General features: G+C 34.0%; 1 protein-coding gene across 2 annotated transcripts in view; it reads left to right on the forward strand.

Annotated features, from left to right (window-relative positions):
- TLK1 (tousled like kinase 1) overlaps positions 1-15,290 on the forward strand; it is a 153,398-nt gene that overhangs the window by 87,637 nt on the left and 50,471 nt on the right. For both annotated transcript variants that reach the window (XM_068544925.1, XM_068544926.1), the window contains 7 exons: positions 565-640; positions 3,663-3,709; positions 5,211-5,306; positions 7,047-7,136; positions 8,173-8,265; positions 12,405-12,515; positions 12,630-12,766. In XM_068544925.1, coding sequence (XP_068401026.1) covers positions 565-640; positions 3,663-3,709; positions 5,211-5,306; positions 7,047-7,136; positions 8,173-8,265; positions 12,405-12,515; positions 12,630-12,766 — 650 coding nt within the window. The remainder of the gene's footprint in view (positions 1-564; positions 641-3,662; positions 3,710-5,210; positions 5,307-7,046; positions 7,137-8,172; positions 8,266-12,404; positions 12,516-12,629; positions 12,767-15,290) is intronic.

A 15,290-nucleotide genomic window follows, 5' to 3' on the forward strand; every position in this document is an offset into this window, starting at 1 on the left:
CTGATTTAGGATATAATCTATGAATTTGCTTTGATTGTTGTTGGATAATAATTTTTAGGCATTTAGGTGAATGGTTCTCTTTAGTAGGGATTGTATATATTAAGGTTTGTGTTCTGCTCTTTTTTTCTAGTCCAAGTTTATTTTACTTCTATAGAATATATATGAATAGTAGAAAACTAATGGGAAAAACATACGGTGTTTTGTTGTTATTTTGTGGGGTTTTTTTTTTTTTTTTTTTTTTTTTGCCCTATCCAGTTAAGAATTTGAAGGGCATCTTTTAAAAGCTGATTACTCTCAGATTTCTCATCCACCTCAAGTCAAATTCTGTAAATGTAAATTTCAGGTAATGTGTACCAGGTCTCCTACACTTCAAATTTTAAAAATTTACACAATAGGAAATTTTATCTTTTAAATAAATTGTATGGAAGTAATTACATGTTTACATTGCATGAACGCTATTGAGCAAAATTTTTTACCTCGAAAATAAAAATGACATTTATAGTGATTGTAAAATTTTGTCCGTTAAAACTATAATTTAAAGTTCTGTTAACTTGCTTTCTGTAGACACCAGAGAAGAAACAATCGGAATCATCCAGAGGAAGAAAGAGAAAAGCAGAAAATCAGAATGAAAGTAGTCAGGGTAAGCGAAGCAAAATCTTCCTTCAGAGCCGAAGAGGCATTTACAATTAATTATTCTGGTTTTTAATCAATTAATAATTTTTTTAAAAAGTAGTGTGTTTTTGTGATTTCTATAGATACCATGTAATTTCTGCATTAATAATAGTTTAAGAATGTACTTTGTGTAAGAAATAATAATTTTATGAAATTAGAATCTTTTTGTACCACAGGTAGTTTGTTTATGGTTACTGTTTTTAGGCTTTTGACATTTCCCTTATTTTTTTTAATTTGAGAATTAGAAAGAAAAGTGTCATGTCCAAACCTGACAAGCATTGCCTTTATCACCTTTCTTTTTTCTCTCTTTATATGAATCATGGTATTGAAATGGCTTCTCGTTTTTGAATAAGAACTTTATATCTCACTTTGAGACAAGTACCCAAACTTACTCATCCCTTTTATTAAAAAAAAAAAAGACTATATAAAAATGATTGAAGTACTTCATTAAACGCCATCATTTTCTTTCCATACCTGTTCTTCATCCTTTCTTTCATACTTACATTTTGTATTATGAACTGTAAGAAAATTACTTTCATTAGACTACACAGCTTCTTATAATGGACAAGATAGTATTGTCATTTAATTTGGCTTCTCAAAATTAAATACAATAAATTGGCTCTTAAATCATATGTAATGATGATTTTACACATATATTACATGTTTTGGAGCCACAAAATCTAGAGCCATGAACCCATGGCTTACTAGTATTTACATGTGGCACTGGCATCAAGAAATATATTTGCAACAGCTATCTTTGTGGAAGGAGGGAGTTGAGTCACTCTAGCACCTTTCTCTAAGTTTGTGGTACTTTGTATTTCAGTCTGCCCTGAGGTCCTTTTTGATCTTAGTGTAGTTTCCCCAAGTTGTGGTTAATGGGCTTGGATTTATTTAGTTATATTAGTTATGATAGATTTAACTTCAGATTTTAAAACTCACTTTTAAAAGCAGGTCCCAAAATAGCCTGGGACTTCTGGGTTGGTTGATCCAACCTGTGTCTTTAAGAAGCCACATCTTTTTCTTTGTGGTCTGCCATCCACAGAATTGTCTGCTTTTCTCTTATGGTTTTAGGACTGTGGCCAGTTTTAATTGCATTTCCTCATTTCATCTTCCACACTCGTATTTGCTTTAGAGAGAGGCTGGTTTTCTGTGTGTTTTTCTTTTTTCCCTGTTTCTTTGATGTAGGCTTCTTTAAGTCCATAGCGAACCTTTCCTGTCATCTTCTTGGCCAGAATAGGGTCATGTGTCTATTCCAAAACCAGTTATGTCCAAGAGAGGTATTATTGCCCTTAAAATGAGGCCCATCTCGGGACTTCCCTGGGGGCGCAGTTGTTAAGACTCCATGCTCGCAATGCAGGGGGCCCGGGTTCGATCCCTGGTCAAGGAACTAAGTCCCACACTCATGCTGCAACAAGAGTTTGCATGCCACAACTAAGGAGTCCGCCTGCTGCAACTAAGACCCGGCGCAACCAAATAAATAAATAAATAAATATTTAAAAAAAAATCAGGCCCATCTCTGAAAATGAAAATGGGGTAAAGTTCCATTTAGAAGTACAGGTTGTGTGGAGAAGGCATGATACCTGAACAAAATTGCATTTCTAATCCGAAGGAAGGAAGGGGAACTAGGAACGGAGGCCAGATAGGAGTCAGCCTCCCCTGAAGTTACTTACATGTGCTATGTAGGGGAGGGAATGTTAACAGAATAAAATTTGGATTCAGTTAGGGAAAAAAAATTGAGGAAATAGTTTCTGGGTAGGCAACCAAAAAATGTCTCTGTCTTCATTTAAAAAATAGCACCTCTTCAGAATCTGCAGGAAAGTTGTTACAGGCAGAAGGGAAGTTCTTTGGTATAGAACATTTATAGTGCTCCCTGACCTCTGAATAAATCTGTACAAAACTCGTGTTCAAAATTTCTGGGTAGTATTTATAGTCCTGATTACTTAGTAGTTTTAAAAAAATTTCCCCCTACCTTGTTCCAAGAAGGAATTTGAGGTTGTTGAACTTTTAAATGTATTGTTTGTTCATCTCAGTAATGCCTGGCACATAGTAACCACTCAAGAAATATTTGTTGAATAAAATATGTGAATGAATGTATATAAGTCAGTATTGAATTGATAAATGTATATGTTTATATTATCCAAAGCTTTTGACTCCATGCTATCATTAGTTTTTCTTTTGTAGCTTGAAGAAATTATTCAGTATAATTCCAGTGAAGGATGGATGCCTCCCATCCAAAACGCCATATTTCTTAGCAACTTCTTACTTCAATATTTATAAAACTAATGAAAAGTCCATTTTGTTTCTTTGTTATTTGTTGTATTTTTTTTTTTGAAAAGTCCATTTTAGAGCAAAATTTTAATTAACTGTGATCTGTAATAATTTGGATCACTATCAATATGGTCATATAAGGACAATATTTAAAATCTAGTTTATTTTTTTTTAAATCCTATTAATTTGGAAATACTTTTTAGAAAATCAAAACATTTTACAAAATAGCATTCATATTAAAGCATGTTATTGTCAGTTTGTTATGGTTTGTGTTGACCAAGCTTTTTTATTCATTATTTACAGGTATGAATTGGTTTGTCAGTTATACAGCTGCCACTTGTCTTTTTCTTATCAATTGACATGTTTTTATGAAATTATTAGCCATTCAGCAATCTGAATAGCATAGTTTTAAAAGCAGAGATCTTTTAATATGATTTATTTATTTGATTCTCCCATAATCAGGACTTTTAAAAATTGACATGTATGTATTGAAATATCGTTTGATTTTTGGAATTCTGAAGTTGGCATCTGACCCTCTGAGGGCTCTTAATATTCTTTTGATGCCCATCACTACCCAACTAAAATATATTCTTTTTATTAAATAGATTATTTTTGTATGTATTAGGGAAATTAAGTTTGGCACATTCTCTTTCTGATATAGTATGTGGTAGATAGTCATGACTGACTTTAAATCTATAAAATTTTTTACTTCTGTATTTTAGGAAAAAGTATTGGGGGACGTGGCCACAAAATTAGCGACTATTTTGAAGTAAGTTCATTGAGAAATATCTTCAGTTCTTAATATAATTTTGCTATGGGCTGAAATAATTTGTTTGAAGCACAAAGTCAACTTTTGATTATCTACTTAATTAGAGCAGAACTTCACTACTATGTGATGTCCTGACTTCCTAGGAATATTAAACTTTACTTTTACTTTGGTATGGCACATCATAATTTTCAAAGTACTTTCTCCTGTATTTGCTTATATCCAGGAGATAGTCAAAGCAGGTGTTATTAGTATTCCTATTTTACAGATGAGGAAACTGAGAGCCAGAGATATAAAGTAGCCTACGTAAAGGCAAATTCTAAATGGAAGAGCAAAGAGTAGCTTTAAGTCTCCCAGCCTCTAGAATTCTTTCTGCTGTCAGTACCACAGCAACAGTTGAGCCCTGTGGATAGAGATTAAATAATGATGGAGATGTGAATCTAAGAGTCCCTGAAAATAATAAACAGTGGTAAATTTAAATTCTTACTTCGTCTGGAATGTTTCCTTTCTTCTACACAGAAACACTTATGCCTACCAGTTTTCATTATAAAATATTAATGTGATTATTAAAACAAACATCTACTCAGTTGAAAAATATTTATATTTCCTTGAGAGAGAGCAGAATTTGCTGATTAGGAGAAGGGCTGTGTTTAAAATATATATATATTTTTTATCCTCCATTGTTTTTCTTTCTTGAGTTTACAGTGTCTAAGCTAAAACTGTTGCAGACTATAAGATACACCTAATGCTCTTTAGTTGATGTCAGTCCCTTAGTGTTAATATCATTAAAAATCTTTGCCAAAGGTAGGATCAAATAAACAAATCTCAAGCGTCTTGGATGCCTACTGTGTGCTGAGTGTTACGCTAGGCACTATAGATAAGAAATTTAGACAAAGCTCCTAGGTTGCAGGAAGCTGTTTAATGAACACACTAGGAAGTTCCCATCTCTGCTATTCATACCTGTACCCTGAGATGAAGCCATTAGCAGCAAATTGTTTTCTCCTTCCATTCTTGGTTCAGAAACATGAGACTTGAGAAAGCTATGGAACAGATTAGGTTGGCTTCTCTTCATATGCAGTTAAGTCATGCACTATAATGCATGTTATGAATGTAAGAAAGGATTGATTTTTATTAGACTTTGTGCTGTTAAAAAGAAGGGACTTGGTTTGTATAGTTCTTTTATAGTGCTATGAACATTTGGATACTTAACAGATCTTGGGACTGACAGCTCTGTTTTAAGATAGTTGATTATGTTCACTAACATCTACATGTAAACATGTTAAAGTTTCTTGGGATTAGGGATCATACTGGTTTAACAAACAAGGGAACTGTGCTAAAATTTGAAGGAAAACTAAGACTTGTTCTTTGCTTTGGGGGAATTTGTCTTTGAGTCTGCCACAAAAATAATAATAAGATATACTTAAATTAATTCATAATGGCATATCTAAAATAATATTTGTCTAAACCTGTGTTAATAAATAGTGATGTTTCCTTTCTCCCTCAGTACCAAGGTGGAAATGGCTCAAGTCCAGTAAGAGGCATACCTCCTGCAATCCGTTCTCCTCAGAATTCACATTCACATTCCACTCCTTCCTCATCTGTAAGTTTTTACGTATGTAGTCTTTGTGTCTCAGAGTTTATGTGTACTGAATGAATAACTTTTATAATTTGTCTTTATTGAGACCTTTTACATATATTAGCGTTTATCTTTAAAAAAATCATTCTGTGAGGTGAGTTGAATTCTTTTTAATGATTTGATGCTATTAGAACTTTATTTCTGAAAGTAAGATTCTTAAGTTAAAGATTTCCTGAATTAATTATAAGACGTGTTCTTCGCTTTGGGGGAATTTGTTCCCCAAAGAAGTAATGTTTCTATAAAAGAATGATGGGATCAGGAACTCCCTGGCTGTCCAGTGGTTAGGACTCGGCACTTTCACTGCCAGGGCCCGGGTTCGATCCCTGGTCAGGGATCTTAACAATTAAATTTCTTAACCACTAAAATGGTAGCATAATTAATTCCTTTCTGGGAATCCTGAAATAGAGTAGGCAGCCATCAGCCTCGGATAATGTAGTTTGGCATAGGAGAAGGATCTTGGACCTGAAAATTCTCTTATAACTTTTTGGTTTGTTTCTAACATTTTAAAGACCTAGTTCTTTTATATGCATTTTTCTACATATTGGATTTTATTCTACTTTTTTTACTTTCATTATGTGAAAGTTCATTGTCTAACCAGAAAAACAGTGTTGGCTTTCAGTAATTTAAAGATGAATTAAAAATTTTTAAAAATCAGAGTATCTCTTATTTATTCAGATACCCTGTTTTTACTTTCAGTGTCCCTTTCTAGTTCTGTCTGTAGACATATATTTCTTAATGTCTTATTCATTTTGTACCTTGGGGCACATCATATTGCCATATACTAAGTAAAGCATAAGACTCAAAAATAACTTTGAGTTGTAGTGATAGCATTGGTGCATGATGTAATCTGTTGCTTTCAGTGAATGTATTTTAAAACTAGTGACTAGATAAACCATGAAACTTATCAGTAAATTGATATTATACTACATATGGGCATGCATTATTGTACCCACTACTAAAAGAGTTCTGTATTAAGGTCTTTACAGTTTTACTTTTTGAACCATCATAATCTGTTTAATATTTTTGTTTTAAAATAATGTATTTGGCCTTGTTTTAGTTAACAGATTGAAAGCATTAAATTTGCTTTTACGGCACCAGATTGTTAAGTTCCTTGAGGGCAGGGCATATATGGCTGGTTGTCTCTTTTATTCGGCTTTATAAGAGGGAGGTACTTAATGAATGCTTATTGAATAAATGGTGATTAAAATTTTTTTAAGTTCAATTATTTTTTTTTAATTCTTTATTTTTTATTTTTGTAAAATAAATTTATTTATTTATTTTTGGCTGCATTAGGTCTCCGTTGCTGTGTGTGGGCTTTCTCTAGTTGCGGTGAGCGGGGGCTACTCTTTGTTGTAGTGCGCAGGCTTCTCATTGTGGTGGCTTCTCTTATTGCGGAGCACGAGCTCTAGGCGCACGGGCTTCAGTAGCTGTGGCACATGGGCTCAGTAGTTGTGGCTCGCAGGCTCAGTAGTTGTGGCGCACAGACTTAGTTGCTCTGAGGCATGTGGGATCTTCCCGGACCAGGGCTCGAACCCCTGCCCCCTGCATTGGCAGGCGGATTCTTAACCACTGTGCCACCAGGGAAGTCCCCAATTATGTTTTGAATTATTATCCTGATAAAAACTTAAGAAATATTTAGTTGTTGCTAAGCAAAAGCCTATTTTTTTTCTTGCTAATGTAAAATTTTTAATATTTTTTTTCAAGGTTCGACCGAATAGCCCTTCTCCTACTGCATTAGTTTTTGGGGACCACCCTATTGTACAACCAAAGCAGTTATCCTTTAAAATTACTCAGGTAAATGGTAATTAAAATTTCTTTGTATGACTTCTGAGAAACCGGTGACCAACTTTATACACACAATTAAGATGTCTTCTCTTTGTTTTAGACATAGTCATAAAGTAAAATTCTGCATCAGGAAAGCTAATTACTAAACAAACAAAAAAAACAGTTTGTAGGGGGTGAGAAATTGAAACACCCAATTTACTATCAGCTTGTCCTTTGTTACACACTGGTTAAATATATATTTTAAGCAAAATAAATAAACAGAACAACCATAACATGTCAATTCTGTTTACTGATTCTTTTTGAACTTAACATCCAAGTACATATAATCGATATCTTCATGAAAGTGTTATATTTGTTATAAGTGGACATTAAAGCAGTTTGTTCCATGTGTCTGTATTTTTGTATATTCATATATGCTACACACTTAAAAATCATTTGAAAATTAATCAGATATCTTTTACAGTTATTTAGTTTTATGACTTTTGAGTACTAAGGTTTTCATTTTAATTTCATACATGTGGCAGTTTTTGGATGACTGTCTGAGATTAAGGATTGAAAAAGTAGATCTTCTTGCTTGCCACCTTAGTTGTGCAGTTTATTGCCATTATACTTCTTCTTTCAGGTCATGTCCAAACTGTTGCGCGTGCATCAAAACTTCTTTCTTTGGATGATCTTTAGGCCAGGATTTATAAGTACATTGCTTTCAGTCAGCAAACAGCTTGTGAAAGTTTTTGCCATATTCAAAAGTCAGCTAGAGTTGACAGCACAAAGCAGTGTTTATACTGAATTTTAATGAAGAACATATCAATATTCTAAAAATTTAAATAATTAACCTTTAAAATTTTTCTTTTTAAGTTTATAGCACTTATGCTTCTGAAGATATTAAAACTTAAAACTGCAGTAAGACTTCTTGTGATACTTTTTACACACACACACAAACTCCAATATTTTCTTTGCTCTTTAGAATCAGAGTAAAATCTAATTTTATGTTTGCATGCAGTGATATATATATAATGGGGTAATAAAATAGCTTTCTTTCGTTTAGACTGACCTTACAATGCTGAAATTAGCAGCATTAGAAAGTAATAAAAACCAGGACCTGGAAAAAAAGGAAGGTCGTATAGATGACTTGCTCAGGGTAAGTAAGAAGTCATGGAGCGGGAAGAATTTGAGTAAATTATTTGGCAGTAGTAACACTGGTGAGAAAATACTTATATTGTAAAAAAAACTCTATTACTGGAAAAAAAAATAAGCCTTTTCTTTTAGTGTAAGTACATAATTGAAAGTATCAACTATTAAATGATAAAAACTATTTTATTAGCTCTTTAAATGTGAATTGAGAAACAGTTGGAGAAATAGAAGTTTATAAAATTTATTTTTACTTGATCAACTATCCTAAGACAGATATCCATTTCATGGTAGTTTTAAAGTTAATTGATTTTCTTATAAACCTGACTGCCATTTGACACTATACTAGAGGAAGTAACTACTGCAATTTTGGGAGATTTTTAATGGAAACTTTATAAAAAGACACATCAAAAAGTATGCCTAATAGGTGAGTAAGGGGTAAAACAGTGGTTCTCACCCCTAGCTGCTCATTAGAATCATTGGATGGAAAGTGTGGAAGGCACTTTATAAAAGTACTGATGCTTAAACTCCACCCTGAGGGTTTCTGATTAAATTGATATGACGTAGGGCTTGGGCATTGGTAGTTTTAACGGCTAATTTAGCCAACACTGAGAACCGTTGGTATAGAAACTCAATGAAACCATCATCCGTGATCATATAATTACTGATACCTTTGAAACATCCAGTGTGCCTGTCCTGGTCCCATCCCATTCACTCTCTCACATCCCTTTACCATTAACCACTAGTCTAAATTTTGTATTTATTTATTTCTTATGCCTTTATGTTTCTTTATAGTTATATTACATATATCTTACACATTCTTAACAACGTATTATTTCACTTTATTTTTGAACTTTATATAAATTACAAAATTACACTGTTTGTACCATTTTGCCCTGCTTGTTCTCACTAAACATTATATGCGGGATTGTCATGTAATAATAGTTTGTTCATTTCACTGCTACATAGTAAGGCATTATACGAATATATTATAATTTATCTTTTCTGCTCTTGGTGGACATTTTATTTCTACTTTTTGCTAGTATGAACAGTTCTGCTAAGAATGTTCTTGTACATATCTCTGTGGCACATGTGGAAGAATTTCTCTATGGTATATGCTTAGGAGAGACATGGCCAGAGTATAGGGCATGCATATCTTAAACTATACTTTATAATAGCAAATTTTTCCCAAGGTGGTTGGATCAGTTTCCATTCCACCAACAATGAGCAAGAAATAATCTTATTGCTTATTATCCTTGCCAAGGTTCATTATAATCATATTTAATTTGGGGGTTCAATTTAATGGGTGTAACAAGGTATTTGTTATTATGCATTCACTTTATTTTTTGAGCATCTTTAAAAATATTTATTAACTATTTGTATTTCTTCCGTGAAGTAAATGATCATTTTTTTTGCTCATTTTTCTTAATGGGTTCCTGTCGTTTTTTAAATTGATATCAGTTTTTTGTTGGCCATATATGTTGATTTTTCTCCCAGTGTGTGAATTATCTTTTTATTTCTTTGTACTGTCTTTTGATGATTAGATCATTTAAAATTTATATGATTAAATATATCTTTTTATTTATAGTTTGTACCAAATTATTATCAAAGATATACCAAAATAATTTGTTGTTTTAATCCCTAATGTCATAAAGATGTTCTTCTATATTTTCTTTTAAAAATTTTATAGTCTGCTTTTTCAGTACAAGTTGTAAATCTCACTGGGATTTATTTTTGGGTATAGTGTGAAGTAAGGTTTCATTTTAATTTCTTTCTATGTAGAGAACCAGTTGTCCAGACCACGGAATTAAAAGTCCACTTTTTACTTCCAGCCCCATCATGCAATCTTGTTTTCATATACAAGTGGATCTATTTCTGTGTTCTGTGTTAAGTTCCATATTCTATTTGTGTATTCCTATACTGGTACCACAGCATCTTTTTATCATTTAGCAGTTGTCTTTGGCTGTTAGTAACAGAGAACATAAACAACAGTACTTTAAATGAGATACAATCTTATTTTTTGAGAGTAGAACAGAAAGGAGGGCTCCAAGTCAGAGCATGAGGGTACAGTGTCTCCTGCCCACTGAGTCACTCGCCCAAAACCAAATCCAGTTGGGGATGGAGGTGGGCCCTTCCATAGCAGGCCCAGGAGGAAATGGTGCTGTGATAACCCACGGAACACAGTGCCCCTCACTAACACACCCGAGACAGGCTTTCCTTTTCTCTACATGCTGCTCACCTCTCTGAGGAGAAGGGTGGAGGCGCAGTCTTTCCCTGGCCCCTGGGCTAGTGAGGGAGGCTGGGTGGGGCACTGCAATTGCAGCTGCTACTGCCACACTGACCATTCATCCCATATGTGACCGAGGAGGGCCTGGAGCCTGTTCGTCTGTCCAGACAGTGATGTCTACACGTGTGTGGTTGGGCTGTTATCCCCCTGGACAAAGCATAAGGGGCCACGGACCTTTGAATGGAAGGTAGTAGGTTTTGTGGAAATGCCATTTCACTGGCCGTGCTTTATTTCTGGCCAGGCAGAGCCTTGCTATCAAGCAGAGACAACTGAGCTGCTCAGGCCGTAGGTGTCCGGACAGGTTTCCATAAACAGCAGTACTTTAAATGAGACACAATATTGTTTTTTGAGAGAAGAGCAGAACGGGGCAGCCCAGGTGTGATGGCTTCACAGTGTCATATAGGATCTTGGCTCCTTCAGTTTTTCTGCTCTTTCACCCTTAGTACATGGCCTTCATCTTGAAGATCATATCAAGGTACAAAATATTTATTAGAGTCACAGTTATGATATCTGTGTTCTTAAGCAGAAAACAAGAAGAGGAAGGAAATAAAAAATGCAACAATTCCGTGTTCAGCCTTCTTGGGTGTTCCACTTAACAACTTCTGCTTACATTTCACTGACCATCGTTAGCTGCAAGGGAAGCTGGGAAATACAGTCTTTTAGCTAGACACATATCAATCCAGAATAAAATGTTGGTTTCCCATTACTACGGAAGAAGGAGAAAATAGATTCGGGTGATTATAATTACTCTAGGTTTATATTAAATCTTGATGTGTGGTTGAACAAGTATCATCTCCTTTTTGGCTACTTTTGGCCCTTTGCTGTCTTAGAGAAGTGTTAGTGTCAGTTTTTCAGTTTTCACACACATAAACAATTTGTTGGGGTTCTGTTTGAATTGCACCTAATGATAAGGGTCTGATGCTAAATTCCATTTATGTTCCTCTGAAAGTATCTTTATTTTACCCTTTTCCTTGGAAAACAATTTTATTAGATACATACTTTTAGGTTGGCAGCTATATTTTCTCCCAGCATTTTTGATGTATTATGCCGCTGTCTTTTGGCTTCCACCATGATTGGCCTAGACCTATGGTTTTCAAAGAATGATCGCCAGACCAGAAGCATCAACATTACTAGGGAACTTACTAGAAATAAACTTTTAGAGTCTACTCTAGAGCTACTAATTCAGAAATTGGGAATGGGTTCCAGTAATCTGTGTTCCAACAAGCTCTCCAGGTTGTTCCCTGGTGACTGACTGTACTAGACTAATCAGACTCATCTTCTGAGTTTAGAGAGAAGCCCCTTGCCTGAGCGTATGGCTGCCTACAAAGTTAACAAAATTTGTATTCATATGGCCAAGAAAGATGGTGAGAATAGTCAGCTATTGGATAGGCATCTGCAGTGTCTTCCACAAGTTTAATGGAGAAAGAAGTTTTATTAGTTACAAAAGATGGAAGAGAACTCACACTCATTCTTAAGTGTTTAGACGCTTTGTATTACTATATTTCAGTTATTTTTAATTAAATGAGGTAGAATGGTGTTGCTCTGTTTTAGAAATAAGAAAACTGAGCTAAGGTTCAGATAACTTGTTTGACTTAGCCCAGATTATATATCCTAGAGTGTGGATTTGAACCCATGGAGTATGGATACAAAGTCCATGTACTTTTCCACTACACAGTTAAGCAGCATATAACAGTATTATTCCCATGGTAAGTAGATGTTTTAACAAATTTTTTAGTATCATATTCAAATACTTAATCTTATTAATCCTTCTCTTTATGAAATTTGTTCAAAATGTATAAATATTCTTAAATGTCTCATATACACAAATTGTAGACCTTTTTCATTGTCTACTTATGTTGTAGGCTAATTGTGATCTCAGACGGCAGATAGATGAACAACAAAAATTACTTGAAAAATACAAAGAACGATTAAATAAGTGCATATCAATGAGCAAGAAACTACTTATCGAAAAGGTAAGTTAAAAGTTCAATAAATTTTCCCTCTCCTTTCACTAGCCCCTTTTACCTTGTATGCTTTTAAAATTTAAATTAATAAAATTGAATGATGATTTTTCCTCCTTTTTTCAGAGTACACAAGAAAAACTGTCAAGCAGAGAGAAGAGTATGCAAGACAGATTACGCCTTGGGCATTTCACGACCGTTAGACATGGTGCTTCATTTACTGAACAATGGACAGATGGTTTTGCATTTCAGAATCTTGTAAAGTTAGTCACTCTTACATTTTAAAAAATTTAGTATTCCTTTGGGTTTTCATTACTTTCAAAGATTATAGATTTGGAATTATGTTCTACATCTACTCCTTACTACTCTTTGATATCAGAATTTAATACAGTTGAAAGGAACATAGAACAGGCATTACAATTTTAGCTTTAGCAGACTTCTTGATTAGTTAGCATTCATCTGTACAGTATGATGTATTATTCTAAATATGACTTTTCCAGAACATAAACTGACCTAGCTTTTTATAGATTAGTTGGGAGGGAAATTGTTAAAAGTTTGAACTTTCATTGGAAGATTTATATCTATATATCTTGGGATTTTTCTGCTTAGTTCTCCGCCCCCCCCCCCCCCACCCCCATTCCCCAGTCCTTACTTCAGCACTTGCCTGCTCTCTATTCCTATGGAAAAGACAGGAACATTTTCTCTGCAGCCTCAGACATAGTAACTCATAAGTCAGTTGAACTGAGCATGTGGCTTTAGCACTTCTGAGGTAAACTTTAAAATGGAGAAATCGTTGTTGCCATGTTTTCTTGAGTTCAGATGGTGGTAGCTAAGGGTAGATTGACTGTTTATGTGGTGAGCCGGGATCTATGCTCCTCCTTTTGTTTTTTGTTTTTTTTTTTTTTTAGCTGGAAAACTTTTAAAAACCTGCAAAGCAAGAGTGGTGCCAGCATCTAAATCAGCTTTCCCAGAGTCAGTCCAGTTAAATGGAAAATGAAGGCAAAGCTTTATTTCACATAGTATCACTTAAACACTGCTGTTTTAAACACTGGTTCCCAGGACTTAAGCACAGAATGGTCTTCTCTCTATCTCAGTTGATTTATCCAGCTTCTGTTCAACACAACTGTGCTGGGTGTCAGGTATACTATAATGAAGGACAGTGTCTTTATGATGGTAGGAAGTTTGGGTTTTAATTCTGTGGATAATAGGGAGCTCTTACAGTGTTATGTGTGGTGTGTGGGGTCAGATTTGAGTTTTAGAAAGGTAGCTGGTGGTGATGTGGGAATAATATTGGAAAGAACATAGATTGTTGACAGTTCAGATGGAGAAGCATCCAAATGAAAAGTGATAAGGCTTGAGCTAAAATATTAACAGTAGAAATGGAGAGTAGGAAATACAGTTGAGATAGAACTTACAATTTTTGAGTGTTTTTCTGAGCTACTAAACCCAGATCTACAGTTGTCCTGGTAATGAATAAAAGAGAAGTTTATATAATATAACCTTAAATATAAACTAAAAATATGAATTTAAAATATAAACTCTGCCGGTTGTTAAAATTTCTCCATTGAGCTGTCAAAAAAAGTAAAATTGGAGCTTCTGGGTTGGTGAACATGTAGAGATTTGGGGAGGGTATCAGGCTCAGAGCATGGAAACTCCATGTCTTTTCCCCATACCTTGCCCTATGCATCTCTTCCATCTGGCTATTTCTGAGTTGTATCCTTTTATAATAAAGCAGTAATCTAGTTTTTAAAAAATTACTTGCATTTCTTATTACTAATAAGCATTTACTGAGGGCCTACTGTATGTTGTTACATATACATATTTTATATCAAGCAGTTGATATTTATCAGTGTATATCAAGCTATATATCTGTGATATAACCCGAAGTAGTTGGAGGATGAGAAGAGAAATAAATAAAAATTAGTAATATTATATTAATAATCTCTAAAATGTAGGTCATTACTGAATAATCAGGGATTAGATATATATCCATTCCAGTAATTCTTTTCTTTCATTATTTAAGTAGGTTATTGCTGTTTATTTTCATTAATAACATCTTGATTGTACCCGAAACTAGCTTTAAAATTAATTTTTAAATAAATTGAAATTATTTATAACCACTTCAAGGAGAAAACTGGATTAAAGTCTTATTCTAACTTTGCTATTCTTGAGATTTTTCTCCACCGTTTTACTCTTTTACCTAGGTGATTCTTGATTCTTTCCCTCCTACCATGTTCTGCTACTACCTGGCTAGAACCATAGGACAAGGAAATGTATGTAAAACCAATTCTTCGTCAGCAGAGTAGAAGTTCTCTAGTTCTGGTTTGAATAGGGGTGGGGGAGCAAGGAATTGAAATATTTGACTTGTTCTAAATCTGAGTATCACCACCATGTAGAGTTTAAAATTTTTTCCTAGTGTGGTGAGGTGACCTAAGAGGGAACATAATTATATTAGAACAAGCTTAAGGCGTTGTATGATAGGATGGTTTTAAAAAGCTTCAGTTGGAAGCAGTAATATTTTTACTTACATTAATTGCCCATTTTTCAAAGCCATGTAAATTTTTCTTGCTATTTTCTCTTTATTTATTTATTTATTTTTTGCTATTTTCTCTTTAAAGTGTCAAAATTCCTTCTTTCTTCCTAAATTTCTGAGGTCAATTTTTGTTTCATTTCAAAATATCACCTACCCATTCCCAAAATTTGACAGAGATACATTTAGAAAATAACACTCTATTAAATTCACATTTGTCTTTTGTAAGTTTTTCTGTAAACAGTAAGTAATGAGAT

Source organism: Eschrichtius robustus, chromosome 5, assembly GCF_028021215.1.
Source record: "Eschrichtius robustus isolate mEscRob2 chromosome 5, mEscRob2.pri, whole genome shotgun sequence".
NCBI lineage: Eukaryota > Metazoa > Chordata > Mammalia > Artiodactyla > Eschrichtiidae > Eschrichtius > Eschrichtius robustus.